At 41.6% G+C, this 23,993-nt stretch overlaps 2 protein-coding genes and 2 non-coding genes across 4 annotated transcripts; 1 reads left to right on the top strand and 3 right to left on the bottom strand.

Annotated features, from left to right (window-relative positions):
* Nucleotides 1–27: 27 nt before the first annotated feature.
* Nucleotides 28–17,804, bottom strand: LOC119559430 (patched domain-containing protein 3). Its single transcript, XM_037872528.1, has 10 exons — nucleotides 17,218–17,804; nucleotides 7,841–7,971; nucleotides 7,636–7,781; nucleotides 4,956–5,170; nucleotides 4,561–4,742; nucleotides 4,328–4,507; nucleotides 4,097–4,260; nucleotides 3,692–4,030; nucleotides 2,797–3,110; nucleotides 28–2,717 (listed from the first exon to the last, which is right to left on the bottom strand). Exons 2-10 carry the CDS (start codon nucleotides 7,969–7,971, stop codon nucleotides 873–875), a joined length of 3,516 nt encoding a protein of 1,171 aa, XP_037728456.1. The 5' UTR covers nucleotides 17,218–17,804; the 3' UTR covers nucleotides 28–872.
* Nucleotides 8,958–9,031, bottom strand: Trnan-guu. The gene has a single exon. It is a non-coding gene; the product is annotated as a tRNA-Asn (tRNA).
* Trnan-guu lies at nucleotides 9,215–9,288 on the top strand. The gene has a single exon. It is a non-coding gene; the product is annotated as a tRNA-Asn (tRNA).
* Nucleotides 17,805–18,645: 841 nt separating the features above from the next.
* LOC119559422 lies at nucleotides 18,646–19,567 on the bottom strand. The gene is made up of 2 exons (XM_037872516.1): nucleotides 19,324–19,567; nucleotides 18,646–19,260 (listed from the first exon to the last, which is right to left on the bottom strand). Exons 1-2 carry the CDS (start codon nucleotides 19,501–19,503, stop codon nucleotides 19,132–19,134), a joined length of 309 nt encoding a protein of 102 aa, XP_037728444.1. The 5' UTR covers nucleotides 19,504–19,567; the 3' UTR covers nucleotides 18,646–19,131.
* Between the last annotated feature and the right edge of the window lie 4,426 nt (nucleotides 19,568–23,993).

Raw genomic sequence — 23,993 nt, 5'->3', positions numbered from 1 at the left:
GCACATTATATCTAGGAAAATATAAAATTTTATTAAATAGAAAACATTGTAAACGCTTTACAGCCTTGTTCAAAATGTCTTACAGCGCTAGGTACCTAGGCATACGCTCGGGCCTTGATGCGGCCATTCTTATCAGTTAATAGTTATTAAATATATACTTAGTGTTGCTTTTGCTATACAATACATTATTAAACAGAATCGAACACGCACTCGCACTAAGTCTAAATTAATTTAAATAAACACTGATGTGGGGAACCCAAAGTCTGACTCAAGAAGTATACATGAAACTAGGTGTATAGTAGTCTGGAGATGGTACCTTAAGTTGTCTGACTCGAGTTGGTATTATGAATAAAATTAAAGGGACAAATGGGCTTTATCCACTACAAAACTTTGAGTTCACAACAAAAATAATTCCTGTGGCTTGTGTAAGAATAGATAGTTGGATATTCGATGAAAAGTGAAGACAGAAACAGCTGTGATTTCTTCAAAAAAAGACCTAACTTAAAATAAGTTTGACAAGAAAATTTGCTCTGCTCCCTCTGTGTTTCTTTATACCTGGATGGGTTGCTTGCAATAGATGCCAAAAAAGTAACCACCATTCAAAAAGTAATCTATGGACAATTCTGAGACATTTTGACTTATAGCACAAAACATTTTCGTTTTCAGTGAGCTGTTCTGTGACACCAATTCAAGGTCTAAATACGTTCGATAAAAATATTTAGAACTCGAGGAAGCATTCAGTTTTTGATTATGCAAATTCTTTGTTTTAGTACTGTCCAAATACTATATCCTTTTTGGTACATCTTTACTAAAGGGTCGACCCCCCACTTCTCTCCATACATTATAGAAATAATCCTGTCACATAACGACCCTTACTGGAAGTAGTCGCCATACTGGTAGGTGGGCGGATGCTTTGACCCCTTCCCGTTCGGCTGGTAGAGATTGTGGTGCGAGGAGGAGCGGTAGGAGTAACTGGGCGTGGCAGGTTCTGGGCGACTGTGGGCAGGCGAGTGGGTGCGTCGTGCCCTCCGCTCCTCAATGTTGGCCGGCCAACGCTGGTGGCGGTTGGTCGAATCCTCCGAGGACCGTCGTCGGTGGTACCGCTTAGCTGGGGGAACGGCTCCAATGGAGGGCGACATAGCCACCTCCTGCTGATGGCGGTAGCTGCCGTCGTCGCCGCTGCCGGCACTTAATGGCTCCGCCTGCCGTCGCACTCGCTCGTCCACTGAGGAGTTGGGCGTTCCGTGCAGGTCGATGACGTCGCCGTGCGAGTTGCGCCGCGCCCTCTGCATGTCCATCTCCAGTTCCTGGTGATAGTTCTCGTACGGAACCCTGCGTTGTCGCTGGCGCTGCTGCTGCTCGTGTGTATCTAGGCGCTGGCGCCACTCGGCCGCTGAAACCTGCTGGCCATAGAGCTCGGGCTGGGCCTGGAACTGCTCTGCGCCACGTCCATAAATATTCTGGTAGGAGGAGCGACGCCATCCGTCCTCGTATCTCCGACTGGGAGACTCCCGGACCACAGCCTCCTCCTCTGCGGAGGCAACCTGCTGCTGACGGCGCTGCGATCGACTCGAGCTGCTTTCCGAGGAGTCCTCGCCAGAGGTGCCCAGTCCCAGGTCTTTCTCGTCCACGCCGTAGGCCTTGTACGGGGCTCCCATGAAGCCCTTCGATCCATAAGAGCCGTTAATGCCCATGGTTGGGTATTGCATGTAGTAGGACTGCGAGAAGGGCTTCTCCAGGTTCCGGTGATCCAGGCTATCGTCCACTTCTGCGTCGCTACCGTCGTCCTTGCCCGTCCAGGTGAGACAGGATCCGGGCCCGAAGAGCGAGAGTAACACGGGCAGCAGGAAGAGACCGTGCATGGCTCCAAAGAAAATCACCAGGAAGACCATCTTGAAGAAGACCAGGAAGATGTAGCTCTGAGCCAACAGAAGGGCCACAATGCCCAGGATGGTTGAACTGGATCCCTGCACAATAGGCAGACCAAGGGAGTGAAGGGCCTCGCGGACGCGAGCCTTCGGACTGCGTTTCTTCGAGGACATATACGTATAGCAGATGTGAGCGGTGAAGTCCACTGAGAAGCCAATGCACATGATCAGGTTAATCATCGAAATGGAGTCCAGGTTAACGTCCCACAAGGCCATGTAGCCAGCAACGCCCAGCTCGATGGAGATGACCGAGAAGGCCACCCACAAGGAGCACAGGATGTTGGGAATAAAGACGAAGGATATGATCATCATGATGATGGCCCCGATCACCATCGCCTGCAGTGAAACCGGTCGGACCAGCTCGAACTGGTCAAAGAACACGAAGTAGGGATGGAATATCGAGGCGTTCAGTGGCGAGTCCTTGCAGATCTGGCGCAGATCCCGCACCATCTCCTTTTCGTGGTTGGTATCCGTGATGTTAACCGCCTGGATGAGAAATCGCGAGGCAATGATTTGGGTTTCGTCGTCGTTGAAGCGTACGTCCAGTGAGAAGGGATTTCCGGGGAACAGCCAGTGCTCCTTCACCGCATCAATGAATGTCTGCTCGTCGTCCACAGTCACGTTAAGCAGCTCGTTGTTGCGCTCCAGGAAGGATAGGAACGACCGCAGCCAGGACTCTGTGTACCGCCTGGAGGTCACGTACGAGGTGTGTTCCAGAGTACTAGTCAGGTTCTCCACCTGCTCCTGCACGAGGGGATCGGAGTAGTTCAGCGGGCCAGCAATAATGACCTGCAATTTCAATAAATCAGAACGGAACAAGCGTTAAGTCTAACTATAGAGCTGTTGAACAATGTGCTTAAAGACCCACCTGCATTCTGTATGGAAACTCGCGGTAGTATTCGTCCTCGCGATCGAAAAACTCCACCGAGTACGAGTCCTCCCGGGAGAGCTTTCGCCTTTCGAGGCCCTCCTTTATTTGGGTTATTCCGTAACAGGCGCCCACCAGGTAACTCGCAAAGGCCAAGATGATGACCGCCTTGCACCACTTGTTGTTGATTACTGCGGCCAGCTTATCCTTGAAGAACGCCATCAGCATGTGGTCCTTGTTGTCGATGGGGTTGTCCGGATCGTTGGGGTCGATGCCACCCGCCATGATCGCCTTGTAGAGGAAGTTGCGCTTCTCTGCGGGACCAAGCAAACGATAGAAAGAAGTGGTGTGAGACAAGTTTCCATTGGCCTCATTTGTGGTCAGCACAATGTCTGACTAGTCAAGTTGTTTCTGTCTCATGATCAAGTTCATGTTGCAGCTGCTGCTGCTAAGCCATCTGAAATCTAACTACTTCTATCCGGTTGTGGTGCTGTCTACATTTCGGATGGCTTAACTAGATCTTGCAGCATGCACACTAGGGCGGACATATTAACTTCAACTCTTGGGAATGTCATTGAAATGGAACATTATCTTAACATTTTCGTAATTTTTTTTAGTTTTATAAAATCGGAAAGCTAATATGGGAACGACCTGCAAGAACCTTCGTCGTCATTTTTGCAATATCTTTGTCTAAACCTTCATTTAGTAGACTATAACTTTTTAACTTTGATCTTCAAAGTAATAAAATACAATCGCTTTTTAAATGTGAATACCATACGTTGTACACTCAACAAAAATATTAAAAGCAATATCTCATTTGAAAATAAGACTCCACGCGCTTGCAGGACAACAATAGGAACAATGACGATTCCCTCGATTGCCTCGGTTCACTAACCTTTAATTGCAACCGACATTGGCTGGACCCGGCAGCCGAAAATGGAATGCAAATTCTTTCGCTCCCTGTAGCCCGAAATGGCCATGCAGGCGGCGAAGAAAGTGATGTGCCACAGGAACGTAAAGCAAACAGCGAACACCGAGTACGTGCAGAAGATTCTGACCGATCGAAAGGGGCTGATGATGCCGATCAGGAACGAAATGAAGTCGGTGACCGAAGTTATTGTGATCGACACGGCTGCCTCGGACATCATAAGGCCCATGCGTTCAGCCACCGGCATTTTGGCCTTGGTGCGCCGCCAACCCGCCAGCATTACAAAGGTGTCATCGATGCCGATGCCTGTGGTGTAGATTTATGAATTAATAGGACGGTCATGTGGGAAGTTGATGCTCATGCCGAACATACCGATCATCAGGAATGGGGCAGCCAGGTTGATGCCGATGAACTCAATGCCGCAATACATAGCCAGGCCAAAGGCTGCCAGGGTGGCCATAATGGCCGAGATATTGCCCATGAGACCCAAAAAGGGCTTCGAGCGAACTGCATCGCCCATCATGCAGGTGATGATGCTGAATATATGAAAGTTAAACCGATTATGTATAGCTTTAAGTGCCAGCGACAACTGCAGCCACTTACCTGAAGAGACCCATGAGCAGAAAAGTTGAGCTGAAATAGGGCACCACGGTCTTCGTATTCTTCTCGAGTTCGTGGTCCAAAGTGCGGGAGGCAAAATACGAGACCGAGATGTGCTTGAAGAGGCCCGAGTCCTCGGCATTGCCAACTACCCTCAGAAAGGTTTCCTCCCATTCGGCGCCCCTAATAAGAACAAATTACTTTCGGTAAAATTAAAAGGAGATATTTGTACTCACTTTGCGTCCTGCCGTTTGGTGTCTGCGGTGACGAAATACACCAACTGTATAGCCGGAACACTGATCACTATATTGTCCTCTGTCAGCTTGGTGCCGCCAAAAAAGACGGGAAACAGGTGGGCATCCCACGTGACTGGGTTGAACATGAAAGGAAATGTCAAATTCAGCTGACCCGATTCGATCTGAAAACAAAGAGGACAAAAATCAATTTGAAACGTTCATAGAAAAACCGACATTGGTAAGATTCAAGAGTATTTTAGTTAAGTATTTAATATTTATCGAATGTAAAACAAAGAGCTTATGATGGTAAATTAATCTAGAAAACAACCGACTTCAACTATTTAATTATTTCAATTTTTTGGAAGAGTGCATCGTAGTAATGTCGCAGTACTCACATCATCCATCAGCGCATCCAGGTTGAGAATATCGTTCTCAAAGCACTCGTTTTCCCACCGGGCACAGTTGTCCTTGTAGGTATACGTATCCCCGTCGTAGGTCGTGGTTGCATTTTGGATGAGGTTGTCTAGCTGGCGCAATTCCTGGAACACCTCGCGCCTGATCATATTTTCATCGCCATCTTTTGTTATCACAATGACTCGTCCAAAGCGACCTAAAAATGCAACAGAACGTGGGATTAGCCATGGCAAAGGGTTCGGAAGACGGTTGGCAAACAATTAGTGACTTTGTGGACCTAGGCTTGAAGGCTAATGTGGCTGCTGCTGTTACCCACTCGCCAGTACGTGACAATAATTTTAATTGGATTTGATTGGATTTTGGTTTTGTTTGAGTATTTCATTTGGGTTTCTGTTTGCCCGTTTATCGCACTTCCACTTGATATTAGCCGATTGTCCCAATCGTCATTTGTATTTAATGCGCCATAGCAAATGCAGCCTCGTGTACTTGCGTCACAGTATTGATGCGAAACTTATAACAGGTGTATCAAACAATACAACATTAAAGAGTTTGGCAACGCGCCAAGCATCTCGATCAATCAGAGTAAAAGAATAAAAAGGAAAATAATGAATACACTCGCGTAATATTGCCATTTTATGATATATCCAACAAGCATTTATGCTTCAAATATAACTTACATCCAAGAAAATCACTCAAAATAATTATATTATTAAAAATCTCAAAATCTGTAAGCTATCTTTATCTTTATAACGGATAAAGAGTATTTAAAACTTCGTAGCCGAACTTTAAATAAATTTTGTGAAGGAACTTGAGTTGTATAAAATATTAAAAGCCATCAGCAAACCATTCACGTTGTACAGACATTTTTTTATGAATGATTCACAACATCGAACAAGGACAACCTCCATTGACTGCGGGCCGAATAAACCAGAAGTCTTTACAATTCATCAAATAAATTGAGGAATCAAAATAATATTAGCTTTTTGTTTCTTTTCCGACAAATTCTTCGACACTCAAACAATCAAGGAAAATGCCACAATTTATATTTTACTAGGAGGAAAGCCGACATCCGGATATCGTTGCCTTCCGGCACCTGGATCATCTGAAAAATGTAATCTCTTAGGTGACGTTTTGCTTTATCAAATTAATTTTAATTTTTTTTTATTATTTATCATTTTGGCGGAGTAACAAAGCCGGTAATTTAATTATTTGCTTGGTCTTTCCTCTGTTGCGCTCTATAAACAAATTTCCAAAAGACAGGGGAAAGTTGCAGCGTGCACGCCTCTTGTGGCACATTTGGCCAAAGTGCAATCGAAGCGGAGCACTGAGTTTTGTGGCTAACTGGTCGTAACCGACTAAATGCGGTCTAGATAATACCGTTGGGCACCAACAGCGATCGCGTGGATGTGTATCTGCACCGATCGCTTATGGCCTCCACACACTCGACGGGTTTTTTATCTCAGCTGCCCATTGCCAGACGAGTCTCCAAACAAAGTTCAATGATGAACTGAATCGGCGCTCGCGTCTTCAATCGACTTGTTCGTAGCTTTGCATGGATTCCATTATAGAGCTCTTCGGGGTGCTCTCGACCAACCGCACTGATCTGCATGCAACTCGGTGCAAGAACTGCTCAGTGCACATTGAGTACATCTTCGTGATTTCGACAGAACAATTGCAAGATATCTTTTGAAGGAAAAATCTTTCGAGACTTATTTGAGGCTTTAAGAAAGAAACTTTATGGCATTCGTAGATCGTTTTGCTTGAAGCACACGTTTCTCCCATCTTTTGGCTAAGCCATGTCCGTATTACTTAATTTTTGCAAAAGGCATTAAAGTCCGGCTAAACGACTTGAAAAACGAAGCCTAAATTATGCAAATATTTAGCGTTAGGTAAGCACACTACTGCACCTAGTTGCTAACCCCACAAATCGCATTTATACAAATTAAGTTTGTGCAAACATTCAGTACACTTCGAGACTTCCAATTGGGTATGGCCCACACTTAAACACACTCATGCATTGGCCAGTAACCGTAAGACTTATACAAATAGGTCACATATAGCTCACATGTGTGTATAATATATTGTACTTTTTATATTTATTCAGAACTGTCAAAAATATGTAATTCAAATTTAGGAGCACCTTGGAGATCGCTGTTATTGCAGAAAAGGGTACTGTTTGACTCCCCAAAAATTGGGAAGAGCGAAAATTGTAGTTACTGCCTAAGACTTGGTGGCTCTTCCACATTTGGCAACTAAGTTATGTATGAGGTACTCTGCCGTAGTCAGCTTTTGACATTGTTTTTGCTGCAATTATTGCTAATGTTCCTGCTTTTACTAATGTTGCTGCTTGGCGTTGGGGGTTTTGGTTGGCTTGCCCAATAAACCATTTAGCGAAGTTAATAGCCTGAAAAGCGGGCCCGAGTTCAAGACCTCAATAAAAGTTAAGACGTTATGTCTACATCTTAACCGTGTGCTGAAATTATTTATTGCACACTTGAGAGGAAAGTCGGTGCAGGGGCGAGAAAGGGAAAGAGTTTAGTTTTGGGAAAGCCGGTTAGGTGTAAAAACTGTGGAAACACTTAATGTTGCGACGCGAGCCTAATTCCATTTCATTTAACCGATATTTACCACAATATAGTGCACTTATTTGCCGCTACTTACCGGGTCTCGTTATGCGTCCGACGTTGAAACGATGCGTATAATTAACTTTGAAGTATTGTTCAACAATGGCACGCTCAGTCTTGCCCTCCCCCGCAATCGGCGAGAATAGATACTCGGGATCGATTTGATACTTCAGCTGTTGGTACCTGGAAAGTATAGATTAAAGATTAGCTAATGGGCTCCAGCACAGCATCGTTTTACTTACCCCGTCATGCAGAGCAGCGTCAGCAGCACCGGAATGATAATAAAATATCCAGGGTGCCTGGCTATGCAAATTCCCAGATGGTAAAACGATTTGTTTAGTGTCTTATCGACACATGATATGCCGCACGTCATCTGTGAAGGACAAGAAAACGGAAGATTAGTTCAGTCTAGAATAACGATTGCGTTACCAAAATCTTTTACCAGTTCTAGAAAGGGCAATTTGTCTAGTCAAAATGAAAATGCAAATGGCAAAAGCAATTGTATATATGTATGAATATGAATATACAAAAAAAAAACATCGAAAATTAAAACTTACTTAAAAAGTATAAAAATGTAAGTATATGTATTATAGTGTCATTTCAAAACCAAAGAATCTTACATTTGGATTTATGGCATATGCTATGTAGTTTAAATTCCTTATTGCCTCGAACTTTATTTTGTTTTTATTTTATGAAATACATACTAACAATTCATTAACATAGTGTAAACCGTTTGTCATTTATACTACGGTTCGCTTACATACTGCGATTTGAAAACGAAATAGTATACCATTTGCGGCATATATCATGACATGGATACTAAATATGATCAAGAATATGCTGGTGATCTCAATATAACCATCGGGAGTGATTATCCATTTTATATCGGGCAGTTTCCAAATAGTACCAATGAAATTTTGAAATTTATACTATCGTCTTGGGAGGAAATTTATACTCAATAGTTAGTCATACAAACGCTTATACAAGAGTTTAGCTTCTATTATTTTTTTTCGGTGTATAAGTATATTAGTATCGCTAAATGTATCTACAGACAAACGGACATGTGTACCGCGTACTCGTTACCGTGTCTATTTGGCTTTGTTCATCGACACCTTCAACTTAAACTTTAGACACGCATTGTTTTTGGATGCCTTACTTTGCTGCTGTTTGGCTAAACGAATCTCAACAAATGCCCTTGCTCACTATCTCACTGAACAAAAAAAAACGAAAATAAAAAACACAATAGCAAGGAAACCCCTAATAATGTTCATTAACACGCCTAAAGAACTCAAGTATGCAATTAAGTGTTAAAAAAAGTTAACAACAGAAATGTATAAAAACAGGGGCAAAAAATCGAATCGCCCCCGGGTGGACTCGAACCACCAACCTTTCGGTTAACAGCCGAACGCGCTAACCAATTGCGCCACGGAGGCCACGCCAACTTCGAAAAATCTACTAAACTTCTCAGCCCACAGAAAAACCGGGAACAAATCAGATAAGAATATAAATAAATTCTAATAAGAACGGCTAAGCAGTTATTTTGGTGCGAGTACGACAGCATCGGTAGAACACGTCCAGTGAGTTCAAATAGAACATGCGGCAACGTGCAAGCATCTGCCTCCGTGGCGCAATTGGTTAGCGCGTTCGGCTGTTAACCGAAAGGTTGGTGGTTCGAGTCCACCCGGGGGCGCACCCACTTATTTTATTTTTTTGGTTTTACTTTTAATTTTTGTTATTTCCCAGTTTTTTGGTTTTACCCATTTACATCTGAGGCTTAGACTTCTTTTTGTTAACTCTCAACATTAAACATTATTATGATTAATATATTTTGTACTGTACACAAGCTGCGCAACTTATTTGGGCATTCATCATACCAAACACAAATTGTTACAAGCCCATTTGGGCACATATGAATGTAATTAGGTCCTATAAGTGCAGAGCACAAAGGATAGAACATTAGCGTTGGCACTTGCTCAACGTTTAAAGCCGTCCCAAACAGAGCAATGGCAGCCAAAGCCACAGAAGACCAACAAAATGGCAGCAGAGGCTGCCGAAGATGAAGCATCGCTATTGAGCATCGCTTGAAGTCCGATCATTGCGCTCGAACTATAATTCCCGGTACTGCTCGCATGCGAGGCGACAGACTAAAAAAATCGATTGGTCGAGCATCCAAGACACGTAAACTTTATACACGTTTACTTTCCATTTTTTCTGTCCGGGGTTCAACGACTACTGACGCTGCACTTTTACCAAACTGTAACAATCTTGTTTTGCTTTTCGTACAGTAAACACACTGATTACAACATGGCCAAGCCGAGCAGTTCAGCCTGCGCTTAAGTCGAGCATGCGCTCGCCAAATTGAGTCACGGAGCTGTCTCAAGGTTATATCTCTGACTTCGGGTCCAACTTTGACTCCAACGCCCGGCCCTCCATTGACATAACGGTTCATTATGTCAAAATGATTTAATAAACATGATTTTATAAACAGGTCAGCTGCGTAGGTTTTTATACCCGTTACTCGTATAGTAAAAGGGTATACCAGATTCGTCGGAACGTATGTAACAGGTAGAGGGAAGCTTTTTCGACCCACAAAGCAACATTTTCTTTATCATGATCACTCGCCGAGTCGATCTAGCCATGTCCGTTTGAGCGCAGAGATCTCGGAACTAAGGGCTAGAATGTTGCCCACAAACGACTATAACAATACAACCCACATTTTTTAATATTTTGTAAAAATTTAAATGATATATTGTTCTGATTATCAAAATGATTGAATAATAATGAATACATTGCAATTCAATCGAGATTGCACAACACATGCAGCAAATCAGCTGTTTTTCTAATACGCCACCAAGCCGCTAGGGGCGCTTTAGGCTATATGACGCTATAGGATAGGTGGCGCTATAGGATAGGTGGAGCTATAGGATAGGTGGCGCCATAGAAGAAGAACGTCGTTGGCGCTATAGGCTAGGTGTCTCCATCCCTCTCTCACTCCCTTAAGATGATTAATGGGTATCTAAAAGTCGAGGCCATCGACTATGGCGTTTTTATACCCGTTACTCGTAGAGTAAAAGGGTATACTAGATTCGTCGGAAAGTATGTAACAGGCAGAAGGAAGCGTTTCCGACCCCATAAAGTATATATATTCTTGATCAGGATCACTAGCCGAGTCAATCTAGCCATGTCCGTCTGTCCGTCTGTCCGTCTGTCCGTCTGTCCGTCTGTCCGTCTGTCCGTCTGTCCGTATGAACGCTGAGATCTTGGAAACTATAAGAGCTACAATACTGGGATTAGGCATGCAGATTCCTGAGATTCCTGCGCAGCGCAAGTTTGTTTCAAAAGAGTGCCACGCCCACTCTAACGCCCACAAACCGCCCAAAACTGTGGCTCCTACAGTTTTGATGCTAGAACAAAAATTTTAACTGAAATGTATTGTTCTCATCAATACCTACCGACTGACCTAAAAAAAAGTTTGCCACGCCCACTTTAACGCCCACAAACCGCCCACAAACTTCAAAAAATCGTAAATATGAACGCGAATATCTCGGAAAATATCAAAGATAGAGAAACGAGATTTCAGATTTAGATTCCGTAGGCTTGAGCGCAGCGCAAGTTTATTACGCGAATATGCCACGCCCACTCCAACGCCCACAAACCGCCCAAGTCTGTGGCGCCCACAATTTTCATGGTAGATTACAAATTTAAACTGAAATGTATTGGTCTCGTCAATACCTATCGATTGATTTAAAAAAAAGTTTGCCACGCCCACTCTAACGCCCACAAACCGCCCAAGCCTGTGGCGCCCACAATTTTCGTGCTAGATAAAAAATTTTAACTTAAATGTATTGGTCTCGTCAATACCTATCGATTGATTTAAAAAAAACTTTGCCACGCCCACTCTAATGCCCACAATGCTTAAATCTGTCTACCGCCGGTAGGTGGCGCATTTGCTGCTTGCATATCTCCATTTTCCTTTGGTCCCTTTAGCTGAGTAACGGGTATCTGATAGTCGAGGTACTCGACTATAGCGTTCTTCCTTGTCTTTTGTGTTTATTTTATAGTTATGGATTGTATTAATTTATTATACGGGGTTGTTTAATGACAACATATCACAATTAACTAATCATACAACTAAAACAAATTGTTTTTTTTGTGTGTTTCAATATTTGCGCTGACTCACATATTTGGAAAACGGTAGGTATTTAGATTTGTTAATCAAATTTATATGAGTCGGTAACGCACTATTAAGTGCCAGCAAATTTCGGGGAAGTTTCTCCCTATCTCGTCCAGCTCCTATCAGTTATTTACCTGTCTGATCAAACTCCAAAGCCATTATGCAAAGGCCAAATATAAATATTGTACAATATACATACCGGTCGCATAACTAACAGTTTCAGATTCGGTTCGAAATCCATTAACGAACTTTACAAATGCATGTCGCAATTCCGGTGGGGCCTGGGTGCCCCGAAGAAGACTTATCAACGCTTCAGTTTTCATAATCATATGGGCTCCTTCATTTTCTCCAGTTTCTTGGCGAGTTATGCGTTTGTGAGTGACAATAAATGTGCCCAAAAAAATACATCTGTACAAAATGCAATATCATGATTTTTCCATAGTAGTTGATATTACTAAAGCGATTTTTGTGACACCTTATGAAACTGGAAGTGAAGCTGAAATCACAAAATTCCATTTTGGATTGCCACCTGAGTCAGTGCCTAGGTCGGTGCCTTGAGCAAGCCCGTACTGCGTGCCAAGAAAACCGATTTGAACCGGGCACTTCCCTCCCAGAAAGCTGTCAACTTAGACCATCGTATTTTCGGCTGCGGCTTTTGCATAATTTCTAGGTCAACTGCGGATGATACAAGGCGGATTCTATGCTTTTGCCAACCCAATTTTTTATGTGCATATATTTCTTGTTAATACTCAACTAAATGCGAATGTTAACACGCAGATTGGAATGCGTTTCAAAAGCTTTTACGTTTTGGCCCGAGAAAGTTGATGACCAAAATGAGTTTGTCTCTTCAGTCTTTTGTTTTGTTGTCTTTACTTTCTGTGTCTACCATTGTGTTGTTTCATTTTGTTGCCCTTCTAGATGCCTTATTGTTAATGAATGTTTCGCTTTTATAAATGTTATGACTCTCTAAAAGCATTGGTAGCCTTCCAATTTTTAGTCCATTTTCGGGTCAAATTCTGGGATACATATTTATGGATTCTTCCTTTCTCTCTGAACCTTTGTGTAAATGTCTCCAATGTAGTACGTGTTCTTTATACAATCATCACAGTCGTTCTCAGTCAACTTGGATTTTTCGCCACTTCACTGACACATTTTCATCACCGCTTTAATCACGGTTTGCTTCGTCGGCTTACATAACTCCCGGTTTTGTCCAGCCCCGTTAAGATGTTTGTTGTTGCCGCCTTTGCTTGGCTTAAACAATTTATATAATGCATATTTAGAGGCAGAAGAAGAAAAACAGAAGGAGGCGAAAAATGAGCTGCGCAAAAATTGATTGCGAGCAAAACGCATGCAAGCTTTTGGTGAGTTTTTCTTTCTGACCAAGTCAACAACTTTCACTTTTGCGCGTTGCGGTGGCGCAAAGCAAAAATGCCGAGAAATTACCAAATTAATATTAATTAATATTTAAATATATTTCGCTATTGGGATTTCGATTTCGAAATGGTTTCTTGTTATTATCTACTTGTCTGTGGGCTTTGCCGCACATACATTTAGGTCAAGTCATTGAAGTAGAACACAAGAGCGATTAATGACCTTGGGCGTGGGAGTGACATATGGACAAAAATGTATACATATATATATATATATGTATAATTACTGTGCTAACTTGGCTTAAGCCGATTCCGTTTTACCTATAAATTTACACATACACCTACCAGTTTGTTTTTTGGCCGCTGAAAAAGGTCGCTTACAATTGAAATTGGTTGCCACACAATGGTATGCAATGCATTTTAATTAGCTTACTTGGGGCTAACAATTTAACATTGAAAGCCTTAACAGTTTTCGGCATATTGTTTTTTTTTGGGGGTGTGGTAGAAGAGAGCTAGTGGTGGGGAAGACCTGGCGAGGTTCTGGCTCGAGGCAGAGGCCAAGATAAAAAATCACTTTCTACTTTTTCTGCGCCCCTTGACTGACTGACTAACCGAGTGGATTGTCTGAATTGGGGGACGGAACGGGACGGGGCTGGAGCGATTCCAGCGGCATGCGTTCAGCCTGGATCTGGGTCACACTAACACACAAACTCTTGGCCTGATCACACAGTCACACACACTGGCACTAGGTGGCCGCTTTCAATTTGAATTCAGCTTTTTGATTTGTTTGCTTTGCATTAATTAACCATTTACGTTAGCGTTTTGATTTCGGATTAATCTGCTCTCAGTTCAGTCCCAGATCTGTAGGTCAGTGGAGCACAGTCCGAAAGTACCTTAATCTGATTTCATTCATTAGCTGCAGTTTTAAAATCGATGTAATGAAGTTTAAGTGTATCTAGATTTAGTCATGAATTGATGGGTAGGCAGCTGCGGAGAAAGTGACTAAAAATGATCGTGTCAATGGCCTGGTAATAGCAAAACCTAAAAATCCGCAGAGCCGCATAGTAACGGAAAATGCTAACCAGTTTATTGGCAATATTAACGTGATATTCTAAACAACCACTTATCATCTAATGCATGCCAATAACTTTTCATGATTTAGGCCATAAAGCGGGAATAAGGAACAGTTCTGCTCAGCCGCTGCCGGCACACGTACAGCGTACCACAGCAGTTAACACACACACATCGATAGGGATCCCCGTCCAAAATAACTCATACAAACGATAATCATAATGTCATCATATTGTGTGCCGATCGCTCACTTAAACTAATAAATGATCAAAATTTAGTTTTAATTTAAACTTCTGGTATACTATACTTGTTGCATACCAATACACCTGTAGTTCGTTGGCAAGTTCAAGCCACCCTGGAGCACTGATGCCATTTCGTCTTTTTTCCGAACAGCTCTGTCCTACTTTAAACTACCTTAGTCGGAAAAAAATTAACTTTGAACTGAATTAATTTTTTTAGCCTTTGGGTATCGTTCGATAGTTCCAAATAGCTATCGGTGTATGTATGGTCACATGGTTACCCATCACTATTTCGGTCGACTTTCAAGATGTGAAACGAAAATTATAAACAATACATCATGATGACAATGATTTGCCCTTCTTAGAAATGTTTGTTCTTTTTGTCCGCTTTTCTGCTGATCGAATAACTAATCGTTAGAACAAGCATGCTCTAATATCTTGAAGCGTCGCTTTTTTATAATTAATCGAGCGAACATAAGACGTTTCCATAACTTAACACTTTCTCGTCACTTTTACTAGTCTACTGGATTACTTTCCTTGGAAATTAGTTAATTATGACAGAGTTTTTCCGGCCATCAACGGCGAGTTAATGAATAAACCAATTGGCACACAGACGACAGCAAAAAATCTCAATGCCGAGCGACAAAAAATCGAAATGTAACTCTCTGAGAAAAAATGGCGGGGAAGACACCGAGAGAAAGAAGTGGAGAAAGAAAAAGAAAGTGCAAGGCTGGTCACATATCATATGTACAACATACACGTATGGGTGCGCGATTGGCGGTATGTAACGGCATTTCTGAACTGAAACCAGCTTAGAGCTCCGGAGACCGGGGGGAGTGAGATGGCGAGCACTTTTCCTTTCAAGATGCCCCCGCTTTCCCGATTTCCCCTGTTCCGACCACACATCTATTAACTATAATTAGCTTGCCCAAGCACTTAGCTAAATTTAAAATGCTTTGGACCGAAGAATGTCAGCATGGAGCTTCTCATTTTCACAACATTCGCTTGTCGTTAATCATTTGAGCAAACACTCAATTATATTTTGACTGAGGTTTAGCAAATTATGAGCTGGTTGCAGAGTCGCTAATTGAAAACTGTGAAAGACTAATGGAGCAATAAAACAGTATCGCGCATCCTGCGGTGCCTGCGTACATCGAGCCATATTGTTCAAGTAAAAGGAAAAATCCCGGCTTAAACCAGTTCAAAGCCGCGCGGATTCGGTGGCGGACTACCTGCTGCTCAGTCCCTCCAAAACTGCACCAGAAGATGATGGAAAACCCATCTACCTGCGGTTTTCCCACCTGCAAGACCAAGACGTGCAACTGTACACAGTTACCAAATGTGAACCGCTCAATTTGGCTTTAACCTTGAGCATAGTGGACCCGTCATCTGAAAATCGACGATGGGGATGAGCCAATCAACCGGTTACCTTTCGGACGCGAATTTCACTTGAACTTTCATTAACTGGGCCGAAAAACTCCCTCGGCTTTGTGCGCTGCCCAGCGCCAGGTCCATACGGCAAACCGGATCACCAAAGTTCAGTTTATGTAATCACTCTTGCTGCTGAGTTGTATCGGAATACGAATATGCAAACACATGTGAGAGGGGGTCATCCGCAATTGATGACGAGTGGGTCTGTTGGCCAACGTGTTTACATATTTTCCTTGGTCATTTTCCAAATGAATTTGATCGTGTTTTCGATCTGTGCCTTACTTTCTGTGGCTCAGGTGGATATTACTTTAATTGTACGCCGTAATTGTAGCCGCTCTCAATTCGAGTTCCACTAATTTGCCTGTCAAAAGTTTTGAGTTTCTTTCTCGACTCGAAATATCAAAGCGAGTTGGACTTGGCCCAGAGTTGCGGATTATTGTGGCAATTGCACTTGCTGTTTGGAAACAACGTCAATTAGATTTTATTGCTGATGCAAACAGAGACTAACTTGTACACTTAAATTTTGGACTCGAATCTGCGCCTGTATATGTTAGATAAACTCGAGCTTAAATTGTCCATGAAATTTTTAAGAATGTCGCTTGCTTCTTGTTCGCTTCAGACATTAATGAACATCAACAAAGCGATGAATTACTGAGCCCACTTTACTTCTATTGTAGCTCATAATTTGTACACAGCGAAAATTTGGAGAAGCACTCTTTTTATTACTTGTAAAATAATCACTGACAATGACAAAAAATCGGTAACCAACAAGCAGTAATGAGATATGGCGAATTTTGGATACCCTCTACTAACTGCATAAATATATAACTATAATCAAGTCCGTTCGTCGTTCTCCTTGATCCAATATTTTACACAAATTCAAAAAATAAGAAATAATCAATATTTTTATTTTCTAACATATAGCCCTACTTTTATAAACAATATCTTTAAAATCAGATGGGCATAAGACTCAATAAATGTGTAACTGTTGTTGTATTTTAAGACATGCTAAATATTTTAAGCATTTACTACTGAATTTCGATACAAAAGTCGTGAAAGGCTTCAAGTCATCGACTTAGGCTGGGCGTTTAAACGTTTAAGTAAGACTTTAAAATTAATGAAGTCTCCTCTACTACAAGTTTATTTTCAGCGCATTTTTAGCAACTACGCACTTTCTAGCAAGCATTCCCTAACTCAATCCCATGAAAACAGTGAAGCACAAATAAGATTTCAACCCCTGGACGCCAACCCCCGGGAGAACCCTGCGCATCTATTGCCTCCAATAAAACCACCAGGAAGGTTCGAGGCGTAAATGCCTCTGCGACTGCACTTACCCTGTGGCACTGATTTGTTTTCACTATTGTTTTGCTCCGTATCCAAGATGCTGTTCTCCTCGCAAAGTAGTTTCGTGTGTAGTACTTTTCCAGTAGTTTCGATGGACCAACAAATTACACGCGAGCCTTTCAATTGCACTCGGCTCAACGTGCTTCGCCTTTCACAGAATTTCTTAGTGATGATTCGAGGATGGCACACTCTTTGCACTGCATTCGGCCATCGTATTTGTGTTACTTCACCTGGAGTGCCAGGATCGAAAATAAAAGAAACGGAGTCGGAGGCGGATTCGAGTTCGGATTTGGAGCGTCACGACAACCGCTGACTTTGAGACCGAGCCACGGACTGAGAGATCCAGTCGCTCTTCAGATCGCGCTGAACAGATCAGATGCTTTCTTGCGCTACGCTTACGTAGAGGCTGGGCGATTTCGAACTCGGTAACCGTTAGCCGATGGATCAGTTCTGGCGTTATTACCGACGAATTTGGCCACTATCGAACTGCTTTCGTTGGGAGTCTCGATTGACGATCAGGTAGTTGGGGCCCTTTCACGAAAGGCGAATGTTCCGCACACACGACCGCCTCGCACCACGTAACGGAAACGAATGAAGTCTTACGTAGCTCTGCGCTCTCGCGGCGCTCAACTGCAGCTCAGCTCTCACCTGTAGCGCTCGATCGGACCCATTTCCTCTCCCTCTCACTCCCACAGGTGCGTGCACCGGTTTGCAGCGGCTCTCACGATTTTTGGGAAAAATCTTTGCGTCCCCTTTCCTTTGTATACCTGTTTCCATCAACAGGTGTGCTCGTTTTTTTGCTGCTGTCTGAAGGTCGCATTTTCGCTCATTAATCGACACTTTCTTCTGCGCCTGCGCAAAAGATTAGTGGAAATCGCAAGCGCGAGTTCAGTTGAATTTCGGCCCGTTTATTAGGGGCCCTAAGGCCGATGAAAATGTGTTTCATTGGAAGTTACCGTCTTTCTTTGTAGCTAAGGTAATCCGTGTGTAAATGCGATCCGAGTGTTTAAAATGAAAGGAAGATGGTGAGTTTACACTGTCCCAGGAAACAGATCTCATATTCTTATATTTGAAACCCATTATTTGGTGTTTTAAAGCCGTAACTGGTAGAGCAAAGAAGAGTTATATATGTACATTTATTCTTTGTCGGGATCGATCTGCCCAAGATGTGACTTCGTAGCCCAGGACGAATTTTAAATGATTTTGTAGGAGTGTAAATGAAATGTTGTTTTGATTGTGTTGTTTTGTACCTATTTTTAACTTGTAAATAATTTTAATTGAGCCATTTTGCATGTTGAAGGTGCGATCGGCACGACCTGTTTGACCCAACCAAAGTGAGAACTTGCAAGGAATTTTGAAATCGTACTAATATGGGAGAATATAGATAGAGAGATACAAAAATAACGTGGGGGCAGGGATCCAGATATTACCGCTGAGAAATTTAAGCGGAAATTTTAATAAAAATCATTTACAATTTATTTCAAACCGAAAAAAGTGCACACAATCGGCAGCAATAGCAGGGGCATAGTGTGTGATAAAAATATACTCATGTGCAGAACCAAACAATGAACTATTGGAAGTGTACGGCCGCTGACAACCAATGCTATGCGAGTACGTAGTACGAGTAACCATGTTGTACATATAGTATAAGTGGTGTACGTAGTAATGTCAGTCGGGCACGTTCAACTCGGCCGAGGAGGATTATATTGGATGTGTCGCGTAATTGAGCAGTGTAGGTGTAGCGCCCGACTCGGCGGGCGAATGTTGAATTTAATTCTGAGCAATCAAGCCGTGCGATCTGTGTACATATATATACTCGTACTCTGAATCCAGCATTAACATTGTCCAAGGCGGCGGCATTAACGAGATATTTGATTGGCTCCTGAATGCGGCCGCCAAGACGATTATGCGCAGGTCGAGTCCAAAGTGGGACCATCCAGTTCGATGCCTTGGGATCGCAGCTTGTCTATGAACTCCGTCTCCATTCGGAAGAGGTCCTCGAACTCCAGCTGTCGGCGAATATCCTTTACGTTCTGCAACCTCAAGTGCTCCCTCAGCCGGAACATCATATAAAGGATGGCCATGTAGATACCCACCATAATGTTGGTTCCTCTCTCCCAAGACTCTGGCGTATACGAACGCGGTCGCTGCTCCAAGTAGCTTTGGTGCGAGGTAAGAACAAAGTCTTCCAGACGATAGCCCGCCACTTCAAACGCCAGGAACGCCAAACAAAGAGTTCCTGACACAAAAGCCAGAAATCTTTTTGAATCTTCCATGATAAATACACTCGAACTTGTGAACAAAATTATTTTCCCTTTTGCGACAGATTTCGCCCGACAGTCTAATTTCAAATTGCCCTTCTCTCTTATGTATGTTTAGGAGCGAATAATTCAAAAGTCAATACGGCAGTCCACATTTTATTCTGGTCAAATTGACCATTGCTGACAGTTCTGCGCAACTTTAAGCAAGAAGAAACGCTATAGTCGAGTGTGTCGACTATCAGATACCCGTAACTCCTTTTCAAATGTAAAATAAAATACAATTCCAGCGCATTTTTATTGGTCACACTACACTACTACAGACCATGCCAAATCCTGTTTAACTTAGATAGTTAGTTAGTTAGTCATAACACTTAAAATATCAATACGATTGGTTTGATTCTCAGCATTTATATAGGTATTGATTAATAATATCTATTTCAATTAACACTAAAAAAAAATCTAAAAATAGTGTGTCGAAGGAAGCTTTTCCGACACTATAAGGTGTATATGTATATTCTTGATCAGGATCACAAGCCGAGTCAATCCGGCCATGTCCGTCTCAGCGTTCATACGGACAGACATACAGACGGCGAGACGGACATGGCTATGTCGAATCGGCTGGTGATTCTGATCAAGAATGTATATAAACTTTTCCTTTTACGTGTTACACACTTTTTTTTCAATTACAATATATATTATATACTATAAACAGTGTAAGGGTACGTGCCATGTTGGACGTGACATGGCGGGCGTGACATGCTGGACGTACAAATGTGTCAGCCTTAAGAGTGGTCGAAAAGATTTTCATATTATTTTGTCTCTTTATTTTTTGAGCTCCGCGATTCAAATACTATTTTAAAAAACTATTTTGCCACCTTTTGTTGTCTCTTTTCCTTGTTATCCCTTTCCCCGTTATCTCGTTACCACTATGAGTTTTCCCATTTTCCCCGATGGTCTTTGCTCCTTTGCACTAATACCCCTTTGTCTCTCGCTAAGTTCCCCTGGGGGGCTCCGCTAAAAATGGCGGCGCGAAATAGGGCCGCAGCAAAAAAATTAAATTAGACCGCACGGTGTTAATTCATTTTAAAAACGGAAATAAAGCCGCGACTCAAAAAAGAAAATAGGCCGCGCGGGCCTTTTCATTTTCTAATATAAATAATGCCGCGACACAAAGGTGAAATTAGGCCGCGCTGAAGTACACGTAGTGACGAATTTATACTTAAATAACTAAAATAAAGTGTAATACACAAATCAAAAGGTATAGCAAAACTAAAAAGATTGCACTGGTATGGAATAGCTATAAATAGGTCAATTTCGCTCGTCCGTAACTTTGGCTGTTTCTTATGCGCATCAATATAAAGTATAAAAGGTATTTCGAAATCTTATGCACAGTGGCTCCGTTTGGGCTCAGGTTACAACCTGAACGTGAACCTGAATTGAAAACGACTGGGAACAAATAAATATGTATCACTTTCTGGGTATTCCCCAAACTGTTGAATTGCTGAATTGTTGAAAATTCAACAGAACATTTCAGCAATTATATAATTGTTGAAATTTCTGAAAGTTAACTTTGTAAGAAACAGCTGATTAACAGCTAACTAAAATTCAACAATTCACCAATTAAACAGTTTAGGGAATACCCTGTTTATTTCAATGCCGATTTTCCATGAAGTCGAATGTTTTAAGGCCTAGTCACACTATGTGGGGTAACCTATCGAGTAATCCAATAACACGATTGCTCCAAAAAGTGTTTCCACTGTTTCGTTGCAAAGTTGCAATAGTCTGAATGCAGAATTAAAAGCTAGTGCAATTCGTATATTTTCAGAACCCTAGTAAGGCTAAAAAGAGTATTCATTTAAATGTCGAACTTTTTTAATAAAATGATAATATGAAATGTGTAATTTAAGAAAGTTATGATTTTATTTTAAAGTCAATATATAACCAAAAAAAATTATATATACATTTACTTCTTACCTTAATAGTGTATTTAGACTACTACAATCATTTTAAAATTTTACACTAGATGCGGCCTCAAAACATTCGAATTTAAAGAAAATGGAAATAAAAATGAAATAAGAATCGAGACTTACCCAGTCGGACCTTTGCACAATAAAAATGTACGTTTTTCCTATGGAATTGATTGCAGGTTACCCCCTGAAAAAGTTTACGTGATACCAGTCCCGCGAAATTTTTTTTTGATTTATTGTGGAATCAAGCACTACATGGCTGAAGGTCCGACTGGGTACTTATGTATTCTTTTATATTTACTAATGAATTTTCAAACCTTTGCCGATCAATTGAAAAACTTTTACCTTTTTCTTTCCAAAAAAAATCAGAACATTCTACTTTTTGTTGCATGTCAATGATGCGCCCAGTCTGAACACACAATTACCTAGGTATTGAGAATGTGGCGTACCTTTCACCGTACCTAGGTGCTTATTTTGGGGAAATAACTTGCACCTTGCTTAGGTATAAAAAGCAGTACCTGTCCCAACACTGCCAGCAACTGAAAATACAATGTATTTTAAATTTGGAGGTGCATGTATCCTAGTTTAAAAAGGTACTGCGTTATGTCCGATATCGATAGAAAACTCGTGCTAGTGTAGATGGGTCATTAGATTGAATTTCCAAATAATTTTTAAAATATGGTAACATCAACGCCATAACTCCAAAAAAGAAACAGTTTCGGAACTTCGGTCAAAAAATCTGTTTTAAAAAGATCTATAAAAATATCTGTGCTAACAGTTCAAAACCTCTACATGATGCAGAAGCCTGAAAAAGCCTCTGAATCCTCTTATGAGGCCTCAGACAGCGATTCTGCAAATTCGAAATGGTTCCTGGAAAAAGACGAGACAAAAAAGTGTTGCATTCGATCACGGAGCACCAACTTTATGTTCAGAATAAAGTTTTGGTAAACGGTTCAATTGCATATACTTGTCAATTGAAATCGTGTAAGGCACGTGTCTGTGTTAAAGACGACAAATGCTTTTTCTGCGAGCCCTTTGTGGAATATAATCATGGAAACCGAGAATCGGAAATCAAAGATCAAAGACTCCTCGCCCAAGTAAAAGACGACTGTGCCAAAGCTACAAGCTCACAGACTACATCGAAAATTTCTGAAGTTACAGAAATTTTCGATACTGCCGTTTTAAAGTAAGTTGTACAAAATATTTAAAAAACTGATCTATTTTACCATCGAAGATAGCAAGATTCTGATTTGAACTTCAACAAACATAGTCGTAATCTACAACAGATCAAAAATTCAATTAAACCCAAACCTCCAAAAAATGTTCATGAGGTGATAATGGCTCATAAAATGTCTTGGAAAATTATAGCTACACCAAACATCAAAATTCAGCTTTCGAGTTCTACAAGAGATCTTATGAATGTGCTGAGTTTTCATACAGTTATTTTGCTTATGATCATATAATGAATAACATCCGAAAAAATATTCCGGAGATCAACTGTAATTATACCCGTTACTCGTAGAGTAAAAGGGTATACTAGATTCGTTGGAAAGTATGTAACAGGCAGAAGGAGGCGTTTCCGACCCCATAAAGTATATATATTCTTGATCAGGATCACTAGCCGAGTCGATCTAGCCATGTCCGTCTGTCCGTCCGGATGAACGCTGAGATCTCGGAAACTATAAGAGATAGGCTATTGAGATTTGGCGTGCAGATTGCTAAGCTTCTTACGCAGCGCAAGTTTGTTTCAGTAGAGTGCCACGCCCACTCTAACGCCCACAAACCGCCCAAAGCTGTGGCTCCTATAGTTTTGATGCTAGAGTAAAAATTAAAACTGAAATGAATTGTTCTCATCAATACCTATCGGTTGACCACGCCCACTTTAACGCCCACAAACCGCCCACAAACTTCAAAAAATCGTTAGTATGAACGCAGATATCTCGGAAACTATCAAAGATAGGGTATTGGGATTTCAGATTTAGATTCCGTAGCCTTGTTTGGTTTGTTATGCGAATATGCGCCCACAATTTTTATGCTAGATAAAAAATTGTATCTGAAATGTATTGGTCTCGTCAATACCTATCGATTGATCCAAAAAAATGCTGCCGACCACTCTAACGCCCATAACGCTTAAATCTGTCTACCGCCGGTAGGTGGCGCAGTTCAATCTCGCTTTGCTGCTATCTCCATTTTCCTTTGGTCCCTTTAGCTGAGTAACGGGTATCTGATAGTCGAGGTACTCGACTATAGCGTTCTTCCTTGTTTTGACTAAAAAGGTTTAGCAAAAATAACAAGAAAGGAAGTTAACTTCGGCAAACCGAAGTTGTTATAACCTTGCAGTTATAATTATTACAAAAAATACAAAAAATGATACTCCCAATAGTATAATATAAGATAAAATGTCAATAAACACCGAGGCCTTAATTGGTTTCATATTATTTTTTAATTTTTCGATCGTTTCTATGGCAGCTACATATATGATATAGTCGTCAGTCGATAAAATTTAAATTTAAAATTCAGAACTAATTGAAATATGTT

This window comes from Drosophila subpulchrella, unplaced genomic scaffold (genome assembly GCF_014743375.2).
Source record: "Drosophila subpulchrella strain 33 F10 #4 breed RU33 unplaced genomic scaffold, RU_Dsub_v1.1 Primary Assembly Seq24, whole genome shotgun sequence".
Lineage (NCBI taxonomy): Eukaryota > Metazoa > Arthropoda > Insecta > Diptera > Drosophilidae > Drosophila > Drosophila subpulchrella.
Note: the sequence above shows the minus strand (reverse complement) of the source record. Positions and strands in the feature narration are given on the sequence as shown.